The sequence below is a fragment of the Lissotriton vulgaris genome, chromosome 10, assembly GCF_964263255.1.
Source record: "Lissotriton vulgaris chromosome 10, aLisVul1.2, whole genome shotgun sequence".
Classification (NCBI taxonomy): domain Eukaryota; kingdom Metazoa; phylum Chordata; class Amphibia; order Caudata; family Salamandridae; genus Lissotriton; species Lissotriton vulgaris.
In genome coordinates, this window is record NC_141698.1 from 484,097,335 (window position 1) to 484,119,108 (window position 21,774).

The window sequence follows — 21,774 nt, forward strand, 5'->3', positions numbered from 1 at the left end:
GCCGTCGCCTCTTCGGCGACAAGGCAGACCATGCGCTGGAACGTTTCAAGGACTCCAGGGCTACGGCCAAGTCCTTGGGCCTTACGGCCCCACGCCAGCAATCGGGTGCCTTTCGCTCCTTTCGTGGCCACGGAAGGGGCGCCCCACCACGTACCGCCAGCCACACGCCGCAAAATGTCCAGCAGCGCGCCGGCGGACGTGGGAACCGCCGTGGCGGTGGTCAGGGAACACGGCAAGGCCAGTCCACACCTCCCTCAGCAGCACCGGCCTCTAAACCTTCCTAGTCCGAGTTTTCAGGCCCATGTGACGCCTGTGGGGGGCAGGGTTCGCCATCACCTCTCCCACTGGCATACAGTCACTTCGGACAGGTGGGTGCTGCAGATTGTCCGAAGGGGCTACTCGCTCCCCTTCGAGGCATCCCCTCCATCCATGCCACCACAGTACCACCGTGTGTCGGGGGATCACTTGCAACTTCTGCAAGAGGAGGTCTCGGCCCTCTTGGCCAAGAGGGCCATCGAGCGCGTTCCTGGGCCAGAAGTAGGGTGTGGTTGTTACTCCCACTACTTTCTGGTGCCCAAGAAGGGCAAAGGGGGCCTACGCCCTATCTTGGACTTGCGGAACGTCAACGGCTTCCTCCGTACGGAGAAGTTCAAGATGCTCACTTTGGCTCAGGTCCTGACTGCCCTGGACCCAGGAGACTGGATGGTAGCGTTGGACTTGCAGGACGCTTATTTCCACATCCCCGTCCTGCCGGCCCACCGGCGTTACCTGCGGTTCACGGTAGGCCAAGAGCACTTTCAGTTCACCGTGCTCCCCTTCGGCCTTACCAGCGCCCCACGGGTGTTCACGAAGGTGATGGCGGTGGTCGCAGCTCATCTGCGCAGGCAGGGTGTATCAGTCTTCCCCTACCTCGACGACTGGTTGTTTTGAAGGCGGGCTCGCCCCAGACAGTCGTCAGCCACCTCCAGACTACGGCCGACCTCCTGCACCTGCTGGGGTTCACCATCAATGTGCCGAAGTCACACCTGCGTCCCTCTCAAAGCTCCTCTTCATCGGAGCGGTTCTCGACTCGGCGCAGTTTTGGGTTTTTCCACCCGAGCAGCGGGTTCGGGATATTCAGGCTCTGGTTACCATCTTCCAGCCGTTATCCCGAGTCTCGGTCAGGTTGACGCTGCGTCTTTTGGGACTGATGGCCTCCTGCATCCTTCTGGTGCGTCACGCCAGGTGGCGGATGCGGGCTCTGCAGTGGGACCTGAAGTTTCAGTGGGCCCAGCATCAGGGCAACCTGTCCGATCATGTCCTGATCTCGGACAGGGTACCTCTCTGCTCTCGGAGGGCACTGCGAGACAACTGCAGTGGTGGCTCACGGACCGCGAATGGGTCAGTGGCAGGTCCCTCTCCCTACCCCACCCGGAGCATGTAGTTGTGACGGACGCGTCCCTCCAGGGCTGGGGGGGCCACATGGGAGAGGCAGAGATCAGAGGCCTCTGGTCTCCGGCGGAGTCCCGGCTCCATATCAACTTGCTGGAGCTTCGGGCGATTCGTCTAGCACTGAAAGCGTTCCTCCCCTCTGTCCGAGGACGGGTAGTGCAGGTGTTCACCGACAACACCACCGCCATGTGGTACTGCAACAAGCAGGGTGGTGTGGGGTCGTGGACCCTTTGCCAGGAGGCTCTGCGCCTATGGCAATGGCTGGAACATCAGGGCGTGACCCTGGTGGTTCAACACCTGGCAGCTCTCTGAATGCCAGGGCGGACGAACTCAGCCGTCGGTGCATGATGGATCACGAATGGCGTCTGAACTCGGACGTGGCGCAAGGTCTCTTTCAGCAGTGGGGAGAGCCTTGGTTAGATCTATTCGCCACAGAAGAGAACGCGCAATGTCATCGGTTCTGCGCGTTGGAATTTCCAAGGCGGCACTCGCTCGGAGACGCTTTTCGTCGCGAGTGGAGCTGCAGTCTGTTGTACGCCTTTCCGCCTATACCACTTCTGCCCAGAGTGCTGAAGAAGATCAGGCGCGACCGGGCCCAGGTTATCCTTGTGGCTCCGGACTGGGCACGAAGATACTGGTATCCCGAGCTACTCAGCATGTCAGTCGATCTCCCGATTCGTCTGCCTCTTCGGGAGGACCTTCTGTCGCAGCAGCAGGGGACGGTCCTGCACCCGAACCTGTCCAGTCTCCACCTACAAGCTTGGAGATTGAGCGGCGACAGTTGAGGCCATTTGACTTGCCTCCTGAAGTCTGTGATATCATTCTGGCAGCCAGGCGTCCCTCCACAAAGTCGGTATACGCCTGCCGGTGGAACAGATTTGTGGCATGGTGCACAGCAAAGGCTGTGGATCCTCTCTCTGCACCCCTTTCGGAAGTGCTGCTCTTTCTTCTTTCCCTTGCCCAGCAGGGCTCTGATCTGGGCACTCTTAAAGGGTACCTCTCTGCTCTTTCAGCCTTCTTGAGGCTACCAGATCAGCCTTCTTTATTCAAGTCCCCTATTGTAAGTAGATTCCTGAAGGGCATCACACACATGTTCCCTCCTGTTCCCTTCGTGATGCCCCAGTGGGACTTGAATCTTGTTCTCACTTATCTGATGTGTGCTCCCTTTGAGCCACTTCATAACTGTCCTCTTCGTCTCATTACTCTGAAGACTGCTTTCCTGGTTGCCATCACCTCTGCCAGGAGGGTGAGTGAGCTCCAGGCTCTTTCTTCTTCTCCACCTTTCCTGTCTGTTCATCCTGACAAGGTGGTGTTACGTACACGACCTTCCTTTCTGCCCAAGGTTGTCACGGCCTTCCACATCGGGCAGTCCATTACCTTGCCCACTTTCTTTCCGCCTCCGCATCCCTCGAAAGAGGAAGAGAGGCTCCACCGTCTGGATCCAAAACGTGCGCTCTCCTACTACCTAGACCGCACACGCCAATTCCGGGTGGATGACCAACTCTTTGTCGGTTACGTGGGCGCGAAGAAGGGTAAGGCTGTGCACAAGAGGACCATCTCTAGGTGGATCATCTTGTGTATCCAAGCATGTTATTCCATGGCAAGGAAGGAGCCCCCGGCTGGATTGCGGGCTCACTCCACTCTGGCCACGGCAACGACAACTGCCCTGGGCCGCGGTGTCCCCCTGCAGGACATTTGCCAGGCAGCTACGTGGGCCTCGCTGCACACGTTCGCAAGACACTACTGCCTGGACAGTCAAGTCCGGAGGGATGGCTTCTTTGGCCGTTCCGTCCTCCAGGACTTTCTGGTGTGATATTGGTTCGCAGACCCACCACCGGGGTTGGTATTGCTGGGGTATCTATTCTAAGGTAAGGAATCTATCACTAACGTGTCTCTTTCAGATGCACAAGTTACTACTTGTGTAACGATATATCTGTAAGAGACATTAGTTAGTGATAGATTCCTTACCGACCCACCCATCCTCCCCGTTCTGCGAACCGATATCTAGGGTTAAGGTCATCCCCTTTCAGGGCCCTAGTTTCATGGCACCAGTGTTAGTTCTATCATGGCTCTGCGTATCTGGCGCGGAAAAGCTGTGTGTCAGAACTGACGTCAGCGCGCATGGGCGCCGTCTAAGTACTCCGACGTCATCCCGGCGCTCACGACGCCGACGACGGACGCGGAGCCGCAGACGACGCCTACCGGCGCGCAGGGGTATTGCTACGCAAAAGTTTCCGGATCCAGTCTGACGCCTGGGGATATTCTAAGGTAAGGAATCTATCACTAACTAATGTCTCTTACAGATATATCGTTACACAAGTAGTAACTTGTGCTTTAAGACACTAAAAGCCCAGAAAGGATCCTTCAAGGAGGTACTGAAAACAATATTCAAAGGGGGATCAAACCCATGGGAGAATTACTGTCTGGAGACAGTGGTTGAGTTGGGACTGTCCACAGCGTACTGGTCCCAAGAGGAAGTACACTATTCAGCAATTAAGAAAGCGCAAAATAACCAAACCATCCTGTTATCAAGGAAGGACGACATAGCCAGATTCAAGGAAATTGGAGTTTTGGCAGGCCTAAGGATAGCATAGGATACACAAAATCCAGCCCTACATAAACAGCTCCTCGGAAGGAAGCGTTTGAAAAAAATTCATCGTGCGCACTTAGTGCCACTGCCAATTAAGGAACTGATTCCTGGCTGGAAATCCCTGAGTAATATAACCAGATGCAGCGTGTGTAATCACAGTGCAGAATCGTTGCCAATTACCGCCCAATAAGTTTAATCGACTCTACACAGAAGGTTGCTGGAAGGGTGGTTCTTGGTAGAGTGTTGCAGTGGGTTGATGATAATAAAATCCTTTCGGACTATTAGGCAGGCTTTAGGACCGGCACAGGGGCCATCGAACAGGCATTTAGATTACTGCTCATATACTGGAAGGTGGTCCTATTAGGCAAAGGCAGTCTTTATCTTGTGTTTATCGACCTAAAGACTGCCTTTGACTGGTGCCCCGGGATCGCCTGTGGGGGGTATTGTCCGAAATGGGGATGCCCGCGTATATCTTGTCAATATTGGTGAGGCTCCATATTGGAAATTTTGCACAGGTGAGGTGGGGCACTCAGGGCCAGAAGTCTAATAGAATCCCAGTGAATAGGGGTGTCCGCCACGGATGTGTCCTTGCCCCCACTCTGTTCTCACTTTATGTGAATGGAGTGGTGGAGCACCTCTTGAAAAATCCATCAGATGCACCTTCCCTGGCGGTCAAGCGAATACCAACCCTCCTATTCGCTGACGACACCCTCCTCATCTCCAAGTCCCCTGTGGGCTTACAGAGCCTTCTGGATAGTTTCCAGTCCTTCTGTACCAGCAGAGGGCTTATGATTAATACAGACAAGACCAAATATCTGGTGTTGAACCCCCCTAAAAAACTCGGACGACCGCCTGCCCTGAACCTTGAGCCCCTGGAAAGCGTTGCAGAATTTGACTACTTAGGTATCCGCATATCAGATATAATGCAGTGGAATCCACACCTACAGAAGATGTCACTAAGCCACAAAAGGGTAGTGGGGGCACTCCTTAAGGAACAGCGCTCTTCTTCAACCAAACCTATCGCCCTGGTTATAGATATTTATAAGGCGAGAGGAGTTAGTGCGGCCCTTTATGGGGCAGAACTGTGGGGTACATGTAACATAGACCAGCTATCCAGATCTGAGAACAAATTCTTGAAGGATTTGATGGCCCTCCCACAGAGTACCCCCACGGTACCACTGCTACTCTACATGGGGTGCCGTTCGAACAAAGACCAGGCACAAATCCGTCCGCTCCTATTATGGGCCCGGCTATGGCGAGTCCCAGAATTAGCCAACTATGCGGATGGGCTGTTGGAAGTAATGTCGATGCCGGGTTGGTCCAAAATCAGGTGGCTTAAAGATGTTAAATTTTTGCTTGGTGAGTTGGGGCTTGGGGATGCCTGGATATCTAGATCTGCTCCCCCCAAAGCTGTCCTAAAGAAACTCTATTGGAGCTGGGTAGCCAGCAAAAGCGGATCGGACTCGAAACAGGGCAGAGCAACTGTAGAGTTTCTGAGGTTTAAGGACGTGGCAGTTCAAGAACCCTACCATGATATTATTTTGAAGCCAACTGATCAGGCATTGTACTTTAAATTCAGGGTAGGAACTCTCCCAGTAGGTGAACTGACTGCACGCTGGAAGGTCCCGTTCCAAACTGCACCCTTTTGCCCAATTTGTACGACCAGAGTAATGTCCGTTGCTCATATTTTGTTTGAATGCCCGGCTTACAAATCACCGAGAAACTGCTGGTTAAAACCAATATGCAGAGAACTGGGCACTAGACATCATGTTGTAGCATTGCGAATTCTGATTTCAGATACTCGGCCTTTGTATGTATGCGGACTGTCAAAATTTTTAAGATGGGCCTGGTCCATCAGATCCAAAAGGGGTAATGAAATTATATAATCAGTGTTTTTATATTTAAACTTTTTATGTAGTTTTTAAATCCCAAATGTACATTATTTTTAACTGAATTGTAACTCGAGTATTGTATTGTATTGTATTGTAATTTAATTTATAAAGCGCGGTTGCTGCCCGACGGGCGTCCAAGCGCTAGAATGCAGAGAGCAGAGCTAGGGGGGGCAGCGGAGAATGAGATTAGATGGGCCTAGCAAATAGATAAGTCTTCAAATGTTTTCGAAATGACAGTAGGTTGGAATTGGACCTGATTTGCAGCGGGAGTGTGTTCCACATCTTTGCGGCATTTACGGAGAATGACCTTCCTCCAGTTCTGGCTCTCCTTACTCTTGGGACTACGGCCAGAAAGGCCTCCGAGGACCGGAGGGATCTGTTGGGGTGGTATTGAGTGATCAGATTGTTAGTGAGCGCTGGGCCTGACTTCCAGTAGGCTCGGTGCGCAATGCATAGTGCCTTGAAAGCCACTCTCTGTTTCACTGGGAGCCAGTGTAGGCTGCTTAGTGCGGGTTTAGCAGACTGTGTCCTTGGGATCTGTAGCAGGACGCGGGCTGCACTGTTCTGGACCACCTGTAGTTTTCTCATGGACATCTCGGGGGCCCCTACATACAGGGCGTTGTTTGAGTCCAACCGGGACTGAATGAGGCCCTGAACTGCCACTTTTCTGGCTTCCATGGGAAGGAGAGGGAGAACCTTCCTTAATATTCTCAGTAGTCCAAAGCAGATGGCGGATAGTTTGGTGGCTTGAGTGGAAAAAGAAAGGTTTTTATCCAGCCATACTCCCAGGCTTTTAACGCTCTCCTTAGGAGTGGGAGGGGTGCCTAGACATTCAGGCCACATAGCATGGGTTAATGTGGGTGTTGCGGGGCCTAGGAGCATCAGCTCGGTCTTGTCCCCGTTCAGTTTTAAGGAGGAGCCTGTCATCCACTTTTTTATGTCCTCTAGGCATTTCATCAGGCTACCTGAGGTATGACCGGCACCTTCCTGGGTCAATGAAACCACTAGCTGGGTATCGTCCGCATATGATACAATTTTTATACCTGATGGTTCTACGAGCCCAGCTAATGGTTTCATATAGACATTGAAAAGCACCGGGCTCAATGAAGAGCCCTGTGGTACTCCACAATTCAGGGGTTTACTGGCTGATATTGTGTCCCCGTCGAAGATCTGGAAGGATCTGTTGAACAGGAACGATTCAAGCCATTTTAAGGCATTGCCTCTGACCCCGATGTTGTGCAGACGGTTCAGCAGAGTGGCATGGTTGACAGTGTCGAAGGCCGCACTTAGATCAAGGAGGATCACTGCCACTGATCCTCCCTGATCCAGTATCCTTCGGGATTCCTCGACAACTGCCAACAACGCAGTCTCGGTACCATGTTTAGGCCTGAAACCTGTCTGGGATGGGTCAAGGAGCGCATGGCTTTCTGCACTGTATCAGTTGTGGATATTAAGCTGCTTTACAATGCTGTGCTTTTAAAGATATGTTTTTATCGAAATAAAGCCTTATACTACTACTGAATCGTTGGCACATCCAATATGTTGCTGCCCGCATTACTCCAAAACTACAGTAAATTACTAGAACCAATGTTTCTAAGGCATGGGGTCAGAAACTGTCTTGATGCAGTTCACTTGCTCCTGTCCTGAACAGAGCCTTCAGACCAGGCCACTTTTGGCAAAATTCATGAACGTGGGGCTCGAAGGGACTTATTTGAAAACAATATAGACCAAAACTGTTCGGCCGAAACCTTGGAATCCTGTCGGCACAGAAGGGTACGAACAGTGAGGCTTCCCCCTCACCCAGAAGTGGAGCACATGGGGCCCATGAAATACTGTGATGCATCAAGCAGGCTCTTTGCTCACAGTTGATGAGCATATAAGGAACCTGGCCAATCTTTTTACTGACATTTTAACAAACTCATTTTAGGGCAAAACCCCATGTTGTGATAGGAGTGAGACCTGTTATAAATGTTTACATGATTCATAAAAGGAGTGAGACCTTTTTAAATGTTAACTTTAATGCTCTGTTGCAATTTTGCAATGATTTTAAGTAATTATGCAATAAAAAAAGAATTAATTCATATCAGGGTTGTAAATGGCAATGTCTTTTACTCATGTGTTTTGGTTTGGAGTGTAGGGGATGTATCTGGTGTGAAGTGTAATTATGAGGGTTGTATTGGAATTGTTAGCTGTGGAATTGTGTGGTGTGGAGTGTATTCGTGTAGTGGAATTATGTGGCATGGTGAATAGAGAGGGGTAAGAGCTGCACAGACTAGAGCATGATAGGTAGTTTGTGCACGAAGTGGTTAATGAACTCCATACAGAGGAACAGAAAGAGCGTGTGTAAAAAAGGGAAAGAAGTGGACAGCAGACCACATACTTATAAGAGGGAGCATGTTTGTACGCAGAAGACACCAGAAGAGGAGTAGAGCATGGGTTTGAGGAACAGAAACCATAAAAAGGCACGGGAAAGATATGGTGCTCGAAAACCTAAGGTGAACCACATGAGCGTGGCGGGAAGAGTGCATGAAAGAGCGAGAGAGAGGGGTGAGTAGGAGGGGCACTGGAGGGTGGGGATGTGAGAGGTGGACTATTGCACAGCGTGAGGAGGTACAGGAAGTTGGCATGTGTGAGCAGGAATTATAGAGAGGAGAAAGAAAATGTGAGGGAGGTATGAGAAGGGGCTGTGGGATTGCGAGATGAGAGGGGGTAGTGGGAATGTGATGGTGAGTTGAGAGGGGCGGTGGGTGTGTTGTGGAGAGATGACCGGGTTGGTGGAATTGCTAGGGAAAAGGGTTGTATTGGAATTTGTTTTGAAATTGTGTGGCATGGAATTGTGTGGTGTGTACGTTGTGCAGTGGAAATATGTGGCATGGTGTGCTGTAGAATTACGTGGATACTAATGAAATGGTATTAAGTGTAATGGAATTACGTAGAGTGGAATTGTGAGTTGTGGAGTTTATTATGTAGAATATTTTGTGATGTGCATTGGTATGTTGTGGAGTGAAATTATGTGGTGTGCTGTGAATTCTTGTTTAAAGTTACCAAAAGAGACTGCCAGTACTGCACATATTGATTAACAAGTTAACAATTGAGGTAACCTTCACTCAATTGAAAAGACCACTTTTTCAGTCAAATATCTCATAGAATCAATCTTTTATTTTCTCTTATTTGTAAGAATGAATTAATGAATTAACACATTTACATACAGCAAGTGATTGAACGAATTTCTGTGATGTATTACACATCAATGTGTTCAGTGAAAAACAAATTGATTCGCAGTCCCAAGTGAGGGAGAAGCGAGGACTACTTTGTAAGGTTTGTGGGACAACAAAACAATTCAACAGAGAACTGTTAGATACATACTCATAGACAATGATGACACTAGACAAACAAAGTACACAATGAGGAAAGACGTACGTAAGGCTGTTTTTTTGTGAAGGAGGGTGTAACGTGCTGAAGTAATAGGGGTCTGCACAATGGTGTTTTTTTGTGTCAGGTAACCTAATTATAGCATGAACTCCAAGTGATTATTCAAACACATTTGAACTAGACCATCGAAATCTTCTTCACATTTTCATTCAATTTTCAAAACGATTGGTCAATGTGTAACAATCAACACAACACACGATGAAAATAATCCGCAAAATAATCCACAGATTACAACAAACTCAAATACCAAGGTCACAACAGTGACTTCAATTAATTACAAGAAATCTCAACAGGGTCGACACGTTTCGAATCCCTTTGGGACTCAAAGGATTCTCTTCAGGACCACATAAAATGAATCTGAAAGAACAAATAAAAGGAATAGCAATCAGTCCGATACGACGGGCAATCCTCAACTTACATTCAGGTCAGCACACAAAACAGGTCCTACCTGTGTTCTGTGGTGGGAGTGTTCTTGTCTGTAATTCTATGTAGAGGAGACAGAGTTGGGAATATTTAGACATTGGAGCCCAAGGGTGCATTTTTAATAGGTCAGAGTCCCAAGGAAATATACTCACTTGGATAGCGGAAGTGTGATAGACAGCGGAGCTTCTTAATGACCAAATGGTCACAGGGCGGGCGTTTTTTCCTTTTTTATTTTCTGGAAACCGTGATTGTCGTTTTCTATGGGAGAAACGAAAGTACGGTATTTTAAAAGGGGGAGGTTTGCCAAATTTTAAAGAGGTGGAGGGATAAGTCGGCACAGGTAAAGCACTTAGCCGCGGGGAATGCCCGGCTCCGGAATCGGAGGAGCGTTCGCGGTTGCCGCAGTACAAAGTAAAGGGGCCTCACGGGGAACGGGTACGTTTAGAATATTTGACAAGGAGTTAAAGTCAAGGTTCTTACCTCGGTTCGGAGTATAGGTCGGCTGTTTAGGGTCGCTTGCTTGAAAGTCGGCGCCGTGTAAAAATATCTCCAGGGTAGCTCTCCTAAATACGAGCGAGCTTCCGGGTTAACAGGGCGCAAGAGCTGTCGGGAATTGTAGTCTAAGTGAGATAATCCGCGGAAGGCTGAACTTAGTGTATGGAGTTGGAGCAACAATTTTAAAGTTCATGTGGAGATTTAATACGTTTTTTTATCACGTGAAAGACAGTTCAGTGAGGGAGATATGTCCAAGGGGAGGGTCATGTCCAAGGTCGGATATTGGGACAAAAATGCACGTTCGGTCTCGGGCAGCCAATATGTTTATAAATTATACAGTTCTGACATTTCATTCAAACCACACACCGTGGTATTGAATTTCAAAATAAGCATTGCTTCCCGTTGTCGTAGTTTGGCCTTCTCATCACCTCCTCTCGGGTCAGGTTCGATTTTGGAAATGATTGTCCATCTTAAATCATTTTCCAAATGAAGATGCTCAATCCAATGTTGTACAAGGGGGGCTGTCAGCACTTTTTTCTTAATACGAGATTTGTGCTGACAAATCCTTTGTTGAGCTTCTTGGTTAGTCTTCCCAATGTATAGTTTTTTACATGGGCATAGGATTCCGTAGACGATATTTCTTGTCTTACAGTTAGTAAATTGTTCATGTTTCCATGAGATGCCCTCATGTTGAAACAAATTACCTTCCATAGTGGAGGAACAACAAATACACGTGCCGCATTTGCGGTGGCCAGTGATGGGAGGGAGATTCACATATTCTCGTAATGTTGGCTTCTGTGTTTTTGGTACTGCTGCCCGCACTATTTGATTTGCTACGCTTTTGTCTTTTTTGAACGCAAATAATTGTACTTCAGAAAATTGGGTATCAAGATCTTTTAAAAGATGCCAGTTTTGCAAAATGATTTTTTTGAAAGAATTGGATGAAGGGCAATAAGTAGATACATAGACCGTTCGTTTGAGGGGTTTCTTCACTTTTTTTATGAGAAGTTCTTCCCGTGGGGTCCACCATGCTCATTTGATAGATTGCTGTAGTAGTTTTAAGGGGTATCCACGTTCAAGAAGTCTTTCTTTTAGGGCATGTGCATGGTACATGTATTCATCCTTGAAGGAGCAATTCCTTCGAATGCGGAGGAATTGACCTATCGGTAGATTTTGTCTAAGGCTTCTTGGGTAGTTGCTCGTAAAATCCAATGCTTTGTTTCGGTCGTTTTTTTCTTAAAAAGCGTTGTTACCAGCTGGCCATTGGTGCAGTATATCTCGACATCTAAGAAAGATAGACGAGTTTTTGATGTTTGAAGGCTGAACTTGATGTCTTTTGTTCTGTTATTGAGCCATTCATGAAATAATCCAAGCTGTTCTGAGGTGCCCGACCAAGTGAAAAAGATGTCATCAATGAATCTAACCCATCCTCCCAGCCATTGGTGGAATGGGTTATTGTTGTGGATATATTTCTCCTCATATTGGCTCATAAAAAGGATTGCCAGTTCCGGCGCGAAAGGACAGCCCATGGCTACTCCTTTTATTTGAAAATAAAAATCATCTTTGAATCTGAAGTAGTTTTTGGTCAAAGCCAATTTTGCTAGTTCCAAAATGAATTCAGTTGGGATTTTTGTTGGACGTGGTCTTTTCTCAAGATAGAATTCCAAAACTTCCAGAGCTTGGTCCTGCGGAATTTGAGTATATAAAGACACTATGCCCATACTCGCTAAAAGATCTTGATTCTCATTTAATGGAAATTGTTGTAATTTATTCAAAAAATCAGTAGTATCCTGGAGGAAAGATTTGACTTCAAAGATGAATGGTTTTAGGAAAAAATCAATAAATTTCGACACAGGTTCAAATAGTGAATCGCATCCAGAAATGATGGGTCTCCCGGGTGGTTTTTTCTCATCCTTATGTACTTTTAGGAGCACATAAAATAAAGGAATTCGTGGGTGTTTATTGGACAAATAAATGAATTCATTCTTGCCAAGGAATCCTTGCTCTGAGCCCCTAGTTAGCCCCTAGTTAGGATTTTAGATAGTTCGTTCTTGAATTCTTGTGGCATGATGTGGAAAATAGTGTTGTGGAATGGAGGTAAGAGGTGTGTTGTGCAATAGTGTTGTATAGTTGATATATGTGGTTTGGTGTGGAACTATGTGATGTGTTTTGGAAATGTGTGGAGCTGAATTAAGTGGCGTGGAACTGTGTGGTGTTGCGTGAAATTATGCTCATTGGAATTATGTGTCATGGTGTGGAGTGTATGTGGATTGGTGGTTTGTGGCATATAGTGCATTTATGTGGGGTGTATTTATGTTGTATTGAGTAGAGTGTATTTATGTGTTGTGTAATTATGTGAGGCTGAGAGGTTTTACAAAGGTTCCTCATAACTGAGGTAATTCCCACAACTTGTGGTTTGTTTTCTTGCACTTATTTTTACACCAATATTTCTATTTTAACTTTCACGTCCTCTGGTTAGGGTGGGCCTTAGCGCACCCATACCGCCGAGGTACACGCAACACGGTCCTGAAGAATGCCCAGTAAATCATACACTTAGACGGGCAGAAACATGTCGACCCCACTTTAAGTGGAAACTTCCATCATAATTCATGGTAGCTTTCCAACACATACCTTTTAACCATGTCGAACTGACCAATGAATACATTTACAATATCAATATCTCAAACTTTCCTAATGCGAGACCTATTGCATTGCAAATGCTTGTTAAATCACTTTTTCACATCACTGTCACAACAACCAGCTCCGCAGTAACCTGACGATGTAGCACACCAGGGAGGCATTCGGCTTCTCCTGGATGGCCCGATGATGAAGCATGTCACTAACCAGGTTGGTGAGTGAGGGCTTCCAATAAATCCCTAAAAGATTTCCAGTGTGTTCTTAAAAGGGTTTTTCTTACAGTCTTTGCCTCAGTGCTCATACACAGATCTTTTTGCGCATGACACTCTATTTTTGTTTGATACACGAAGACAGCTGATAGCCAGAAACCGGTCCTAGGATGCTTGATTCCGGTCCAGGAAAGACATGGTTTGACAGTTCGGGCTGGACTGTTCCCATGAGGCACAGGGTCAAGGCTAATTTGCATATGGCCATGCCTGAACTGGGGTGGTGTGGAGTGCAAAGAAACGATGGATTTAGGCCCAGATCTTTGTACTGGGGTGAATGTATGACCTTGTTCTGCATTCTGTCCATCAACTTTTGTTTGTGCATTTGTCACCCCGAGTGTGATGGGTATGCTCAGACGTGAGTCCCATGCTCTCCACACCACTGGAGTCAAGCTATCCTGGCTGAAGACGGCTGATAGCCAGAAACCGGTCCTAGGATGCTTGATTCCGGTCCAGGAAAGACATGGCTTGGCAGTTTGGGCTGGACTGTTCCCATGAGGCACAGGGTCAAGGCTGATTTGCATATGGCCATGTCTGAACTGGGGTGGTGTGGAGTGCAAAAAAACGATGGATTTAGGCCCAGATCTCTGTACTGGGGTGAATGTATGACATTGTTCTGCATTCTGTCCATCAACTGTTGTTTTTGCATTTGTCACCCCGAGTGTGATGGGTATGCTCAGACGTGAGTCCCATGCTCTCCACAGCACTGGAGTCAAGCTATCCTGGCTGAAGACGGCTGATAGCCAGAAACCGGTCCTAGGATGCTTGATTCCGGTCCAGGAAAGACATGGCTTGGCAGTTTGGGCTGGACTGTTCCCATGAGGCACAGGGTCAAGGCTGATTTGCATATGGCCATGTCTGAACTGGGGTGGTGTGGAGTGCAAAAAAAACGATGGATTTAGGCCCAGATCTCTGTACTGGGGTGAATGTATGACATTGTTCTGTATTCTGTCCATCAACTGTTGTTTTTGCACTATATTCTTTACAACACCTGCACACAAGGATCCCAGTGGTGACAGCCAGGAAAAAACCTAGGTGCAAAGAAGAGGGCATTTGTAGGCGATGGCGAACACGGGCTGTTCCACACCCTTCCTGCTACGAGTACCTCACCACACTGAAACCTTAACTTGCAGACTGGGCCTGCTGTTAAGAAGGATAGAGTGTTGAAGACCGGCATAGAGTGGAATAGATTGTCATAGAGTGGAGTTGTGTAGGAGAGTGGAATTGCATAGAGTGAAGTAGAGTGTTGCAGAGTCACGTGGCATAGAGCAGAGTAGAGTGGGCTAAGTGTCATAGAGGGAAGTGGCATAGAGTGGAGTAGAGTAGAGTGGAGTAGTATAGTGGACTACAGTGTAGTAGTGTGCCGTAAAATAAAGTGGAGTAAAGTGGCATGGAGTGGCATAGAGAGAGTTGGACTAGTGTTGTCGATTAGAGTGTTTTGGAGTGGCACAGAGTGGAGCAGAGTGTCATAGAGTGGAGCAGAGTTTAATGGAGTAAAGCGTCATTGAGTGGAGTATTGTAGAGTGTAGTATGATATAGTGGGGTGTCGTAGAGTGGAGCATGGTGGCCTAGAGTGAAGTGGCGCAAAGTTCAGTAGTGTATGGTGCATTGGTTTTGAATACAGTGGTGTAGAGTGTATTGGAGTAAAGTGCAGTGATGTAGAGTACAGCAGCGTAGAGCAGAATGGATTGCAGTGGCTTAATGTGCAATGGCATAGAGTAGATTGTTTTAGATTAGAGTGAAGTGGAATGGTGCAAGGCAGAGTGCATTGCGTATAGAGAGGTGGTGTAGAGTTCATTGGCGTAGAGTGCAGTGGAATAGAGCGCAGTGTTGCAGAGTAAAGTGGCAAAGAGTGAAGTGGTATACAGAAGTGGCTCATACTGGAGTGGCGTAGAGTTCAGTGGCGTACAGTAGATTAGAGTGGTGTTGAGTGAAGTGGTGCGGAGTGTAGTGCTGCAGAGTGGTGCAGAGTGCAGTGCTGTAGAGTGGCGTAGAGTGTTGTAGAGTGAGTACAGTGTTGAGGAGTAGATTAGCTTAGTCTAGAGTGTTGTAGGTTAGATTTGCGTACAGTGCAGTGTTGTAGAGTGTATTAGTTTTGAGTAAAGTGGTGTATAGTGTATTGGTATTGAGTGAAGTGGTGTAGAGTGCATTGGTTTTATATAAACCAAATGTGAATGAATCAATTTCCAACTTCAGATTTGAACTTCTTATACTTTATAGAGTTGTCTTTTGGCAACTGCGATGCAATATCTCCAAAATAAAATAGCTTTTTCGGCTTAATTCCTTTGAAATAAATTAAAAAATATATACTTCTGCCCTGGGCTTTTTAATCTACAAATGTGAATGTACGTATTGCAGAACACCTTAATTCATATCATGAAATCAACCTATTTTTTGGCAGCTAGATCTAACACCTAAACCCCTCCTAACCGTCTCACCCCTGTGCCTATATGTAGAATCTTTGCTTCAAATATTCTCCTCCTCCTGGCAGCCTGGTCTCCTCTGCCAAGGTTACACAAAAATTAGTTAGCAGTCATCAGAAAAACACAAGCGAAAATGTCAGTGTTACCTGGCAAGCAGTTTTACTGTTCTAAAACACTCCGTGCTATAATACACAGTAAGGAAAGTCTGCACATCTGCAGCGGCTTGGCTCCGTGTACAGATTCTTGCTCATGTTTGGTAACTAACTCCTAAAAATAACAAATGTAACCCTGTCCCCGAGCCCAGCCCTGATATCAAACAAAACCAAACCACCCCCATGCCACATACACGGCCATGCAAATATGGATAAACAACAAGCAAAATGAGGGGGGTGGCTAAACACATTTTAGAGTGAGGGGGTGCCCAAACATATAGGAGAGCAGGTGAAGGGCTGAGGGTGGATGACAGTGGCCGGGGTGGGCTGGGTGAAAAGCAATGGAGGGTGAGGGAGACACGAAGAGGAAAGAGGGTTACTTTTAGGCATTCACTCAATAAAAGGCATGCCAAAAAGTACCAAAAGAGTACCTGCAGAAACGTGTGGCCAGTGGAAGGACCCTGGTCACAGGAAGCTGTATGTGGTCCATGGTCCACAGCAGGATGCACTGACCAATAAAAAGCAAGGAAATTAGAGTAAATAAAGTTAAGTAATGGGCGGGCACTATGTCAATTTTTAGATTTTTTTCTCTTTACAAGAGATTTTTACAAGCAGCGCAAGAGCTGTGCAGGCAAAACCTAAAAATGAGGCCAGTCTGCCCTGGATATCTCTTGTGTTAAAAAATAAAAACAATTCTAGGGCACAACCAACAGAACATTTGGCTCTGTGTTCTTCCTTTGCGTGGATAGAGGCTAATTGGCTGTATTTTGCTGCATGTATCCACTTATGCATTGGCTAATCGCCGCAGCAACCGCCTAGTAATAATGGTCCTGAACATTTTCAGCTAAGAGACTGATGGACAGGACTAGCCTTGGCATGCAATAGGTTAAAAAAAAGCTAAATAGGGAAGGACAAAAGAGAGCAGACCGGATCCCAGCTTCTCCTGGTGCAGGGCGATCTGCACTCCTTTTTATTACCTGCTTGGAACTAGCATTAGAATTGAAGCAATCTGGTGGAAAAAAATCTTAAGAAAAATGCTGAAAATTTAAATAACGGATCCTGCCTGATCATGATATTGAAAAACAAATCAAAACAGTCAGAGCACAGGGACAACTCTCACCCTGCAAGGTCAAGTGGAAGTCATCTAAAGCGTGTAAAAGAAATATAAAGGCATTGCCTTGAGCTACCAGCGAAACTATTAGGGCAGAAGCAGCGGCTGGGTTATCCCAGATTCACAAGCAACAGCATATGACTACTGCTGCTGCGAGTTTTGGTGATGACTGGCTGTGTAACATTAATGTAACATTAATGTGGCTAAGAAACATACACTGTCTGATGCAGGAAATCACCCTGTTGAATTTGCCCTAACCATTCCCCTACTTTGTCAAGGTAAAAACATGTCACATTGTTTTCAAAACTGTAAAATCAGAGAAATACAATTGCCATGATGGAGAAATGAGGATGCATGACATTGACCTCTACGAGTAGCTGATACAGAAGCACCTTGGTGATTAATATCTATTTTTTCCCTTTATTTCAGGCCAGGAACCTGGAAAGAGCCAGCCATCCCTTACTATGTTAACACAGGTTATGCCATGGCACCGGCTACCAGTGCCAACGACAGTGAGCAGCAAAGCATGTCTAGTGATGCAGACACCATGTCTCTGACAGACAGCAGTGTGTAAGTACTATAGGGATATCTTTGCATCTCTTAAAATAAAGGAGGAACTGTGTTAGGGTATTGCTTTGTGTAGGAATCTGGCTTTGTATATACTATACCAAAGTGAGGTATAGTGTGCACAGAGCCTAGTGGAACCCCAAAGGTAGGCAGAAGTGAATGTAGATAGCACCTTACTGTCTATTTGTGGTAGTGTGGTCGTGCAGTAAGGCTGTAGCAGAGGGTAGTGTCAATCATTTGTTGTACACACTCAATTAGCAAATGATATCACACACTCAAAGGCTGAACTTCAGACCAATTAGTTTTGTATACAAATATTCTTTTAGTCATTTTTTTCCTAGCGCCAAGCAAACCTGGCTCAGGTAAGCAATACATACTTTACAGTAGTAATGCAGTTTGTAAACAGTTTGAATTGCAATTGTATATGCACTTTGAATTGATTACTGAAGAGCTACTAGTAATGCAATGCTTTTGATATACTGTACATATACTTTGTATTGGCTTCTTAGTAGACTGTCAAGTAGATTACTTTACAGATTACTTTTCTTACACAGTTCAGTATACCTGGATACTGCACTGGGACATTTCCTGTAAACAGGTTAGTAGAACCGTTTTTTAGGTCTCGCCTGATCCAGCGCATGCGCTGGTCTGGCTGAGACATTTAGACAGTGGTATTTCGAAGTGCTACCAAACCAGGCTTTTCCCGGCCACTAGCTTGCTATTAGGCGCACAAGCGCTCGCGCTTCGCTCCACCCCTCCATGTGCCTTTCTGTCCTGTTCTCCTCCTTTGCGACCCTCCTTCTCCCCACCTACAACCCGCCCTTTACCTACTTAACTCTTCCTGCCTGTCTCTGTTCCTTCCCCTTTCTATTCTTCGCTTCTGTCCATCTGTCTTGTTGTGTCTTGTTAGTGTTATCATCATTATTAGTAGTGCTATTATTGCCTTTATTATAACTTTTATTATAGTAGTAAATAGGAAAAACATCACAACAAAAAACATTTCTGCAAAAGTATTGCTATTGTTGGTAAAATTCAATAGACACCATTCGGCTACAATAATTTCAGGAGCGCAGACTTTTTGTGGAAATCAAATTTCATGCATTTTTCACCTCAAATTAGCAACCGTGACATCTAAAGGTCTCCAACATGGCAGCATTTTTCTCCAGAATGTCAGGGGAAGCCATCTTTCCCAGACCCCCTCTCTAAAGAGGCGCGTGAGTGCGGAAGGCAAGCCTTGGATCGACACAACGTGTTTGTTCCCGCTTTGCTCTCGTGCTCTGGTAGGTCATTAGCAGACAGGTTGGTAGTGATGCCGCATTAGACGCTAGCTCGCGGCTCCTCCCCATTAAGCTGTGTGGTTATGCGCACACCTTGCATGCCAGCGCTGCTGACAAGCCGGTGAATGAAATTTTCAATCCTGTGCTGCGGCCCCCGATTTCACTTATAATAACATGCTTCCCCGCTCTGCCACGAGGACGGTTTTTCTAAAGCCTTCCTCTATCCTCCTGTGTCTTGTCAATTCATTATATTTTATTTCAGAGTTTTCTATAGCGTGAACCAGCCCCGAGGGTGTAGGCGCTCTGTACATCAATTGCAGAACCGCTTTTCGACAGGGAGGGAATGTGTAATAATTGTCGCATTCCGGAAATCCAGGGGCAGTTTCCTCCAGCGAGGATATGGCAGAGAAACATCTTAATTGTTGTGTTATGTTGAATTTGTCAAGATTTTCATCATATTGCCTGTGAACTTTTCAGACACAGTTAGAGCCGTAAATTCCAGTCAGGGCTCTTCACATTATCAGCAGTTTACCATATATTTTGTGGGACCCAGCCTTTGGAAGGGTAGACAGCGTCCACTTTTTGTAAAGAGTGAGTGGATGCTGTCTACCCGCGTGTTCCCTCAACTTCTGCCCTGTTTGTAAGTGAAACTTCAGGGCCGGAAACAAAAGTCTTTAAAGCCTCGCAGTGCCGAGGTTGCCCTTCAAGCAATGCTAGGTGTGAAACTATCAACCAGCTCTGTTTTTTTAAAGTTACCAACACTTGTAAACCCTAGTGCTAGTGAGGAAACAAAACTACAAGTTTGAAAATAAATCGTCACACAGAACACAGCTTCAGCAGGCAGATATGGTGACACATGCAAACTAAAAACTGCTGTGAAAAAATGGTAATGCAGCGATAAAAGTCAGGGCCAGTGAAGCCAGTCGGAGAAAGGGATAACTAACTACTTTCAAACCTGCAACCTAAAGTGCGATATCTTTTCAGAACAAGCATTGACATAGCCAATAGGTCTCGCCTTTGGGACCTTATAAGTGTTTAGCTATGCAGCAGTTGATGTTGTTGCACCAAGGATATTGTGCTGCATAACTAAATACTTATAAGTTCCCAAAAGCGAGACCTATTGGCTATGCAATGCTTGTGTTATTCAGTTACAATTTTAAAGGGTTTTTTAGATTTTCCAACTCCACACTTAAAAACATTTCACGGAAAAACAGCCAGTGTTATCCTATGGAGGAAAATAGGGTTAATGGTTCACAGGTAAGTATTCGGTTGTGGGAGTTGGTATTCTGGGGGTAGACTCCGGGGTCCCCCAGTGTCAAGGATGCACTCTTGTTACACCCTCAGCTGCACTAGGGCGGCTGGGTGCAGATGCTGAGGCCCATTGTTATCCAATGGAGGATGGGGCCTCCGGTTGGTGGCTGCAAACTAGCAGGCCACTGGGTTGTGAGAGCAGGGCAAATGGGGGTTCAAGCCAGCACAAAAGGCGCACCCTCAGCGGCACTGGGGCTGCGTGGTGCAGAGTGCTGTTTTGGCGTCTGGCGCCCTGTAGCTTTCAGTAGGGAGTCTCCGGTTTGCAAACACACTGCAGGCGCGGGGTCGAAAATCTTCTGAGTGTGACCAGCACTTGCTGCGGTAAGTTGGGATGCTGGGGGTTGGTTAGGCACCGTCGGTTGGGTCACCCAAGGCCGTGGGGCATCAGGTGCAGGGGTGCCTTTTAGGGTCAGATCTTGCCAGCTCCTGTTCGCGGTTGGGGGGACCTTCCGGTTTGAGGCTGCAGGCGTCTGCTCGAGAATTGAGGCAGGTAAGGGGTCACCAAATCTCGGGTCAGGATCGCCGGGAAGACCTCCTCTTGGTGCTGTGCAACTCTAACTCGGGCCGTGGGTGTCGGGTGCAGAGTGGTGCAGACTCGCGGACTTTGCCGGACCTGGAGTCTGTTGGTGAACAAATCCGGTGTTCACGGGAGACAGAGTCTTTTCTTTCGAAGGCAGGGCAGGTCCTCTGGGTTCTTGAGGCTGCTGGCTGCAGGACACACCGAAGTGTTGCTTCTGCAGGTTCGAGGTGGGGACAGACTGGTAGGGCTGAGGCCAAGTCAGTGGGCGTCCTCCTCTTGTTAGCTTCGGCACAGCTGTTCTGTCACTCTTCTTCTTTTCTTCTTCTGGTTTCTTGTCTGAGGAAGCAAGGTTTGGGGTGCCCCCTAAATACTAGATTTAGGGGCGTTACAGGTAAGTAAAGGTTGGGACCAATGGGTCCCTTCCTTGGGGTGGGTACACCCCCTATTATACCACCCTCGAGTGGAAGGGGGGCGTATGCCTCACACTGGTTGGCTGGGTCACCCCATCTGCAAGATGGCGGGGACTGAGAGTTGTGCTTCACCTCGCCTCCCCCACCTGAGGGGTGGAGTTGGCAGAGGTGGGTACACCTCTCTTCCTCACTTGTTTTCCTGCTGGTTCTCCAGCCCAAAATGAGGGTCAGAACCAGTGCGGACCGGTTGCTGAAAGCAGCAAGTGGCCTGGAGAAGCTCACAAAGGTGGCAAGCCTTTGACGCTTCCCCATTGCAGACCCTGCCCATCCTGGGGGAGGAGGCTTGGCTCCTAGACCCAGGATGTGCATGTTTCAGGCCCCCGAGAGCAGCAGGCTCTCGACCTAGGGGTCCAGGAACATGTCTGGTGGTGGCAGCTTGAAGCAGCCACTCAGCCTGGACACGATTGGTAGGATGTTATTCAGAGGACATCTCTAAGATGCCCTCTGTGTGCATTTTTCATTAAATCCCACACTGGCATCAGTGCAGGTTTAATGTGCTGAGAAGTTTGATACCAAACACCTCAGTTTTCAGTGTAACCATTATGGTGCTGTTGAGTTCTTAATGACAAACTCCCAGTACCATATACTCTTAATGGCAGCACTGCACTTACAATGTCTAGGAATGGACTTAGACACTGTAGGGGTACATGGCTCATGCACCTGTACCCTCACCTCTGGTATAGGGCACCCTGCTAAAAGGTTGACTTATCTATGCTATGGCAGAGAGTTGTAGGCATGGCACACAGGGATGTGTGCCATGTTGACTCTTCACTTTGT

The 21,774-nt window shown here is 47.2% G+C and overlaps 1 protein-coding gene across 2 annotated transcripts in view; it reads left to right on the forward strand.

The window, feature by feature from the left end:
* Positions 1-21,774, forward strand: part of AXIN1 (axin 1) — a 261,999-nt gene that overhangs the window by 61,639 nt on the left and 178,586 nt on the right. For both annotated transcript variants that reach the window (XM_086941337.1, XM_086941338.1), the window contains one exon: positions 17,282-17,422. In XM_086941337.1, the coding sequence (XP_086797463.1) occupies positions 17,282-17,422 (141 nt within the window). The remainder of the gene's footprint in view (positions 1-17,281; positions 17,423-21,774) is intronic.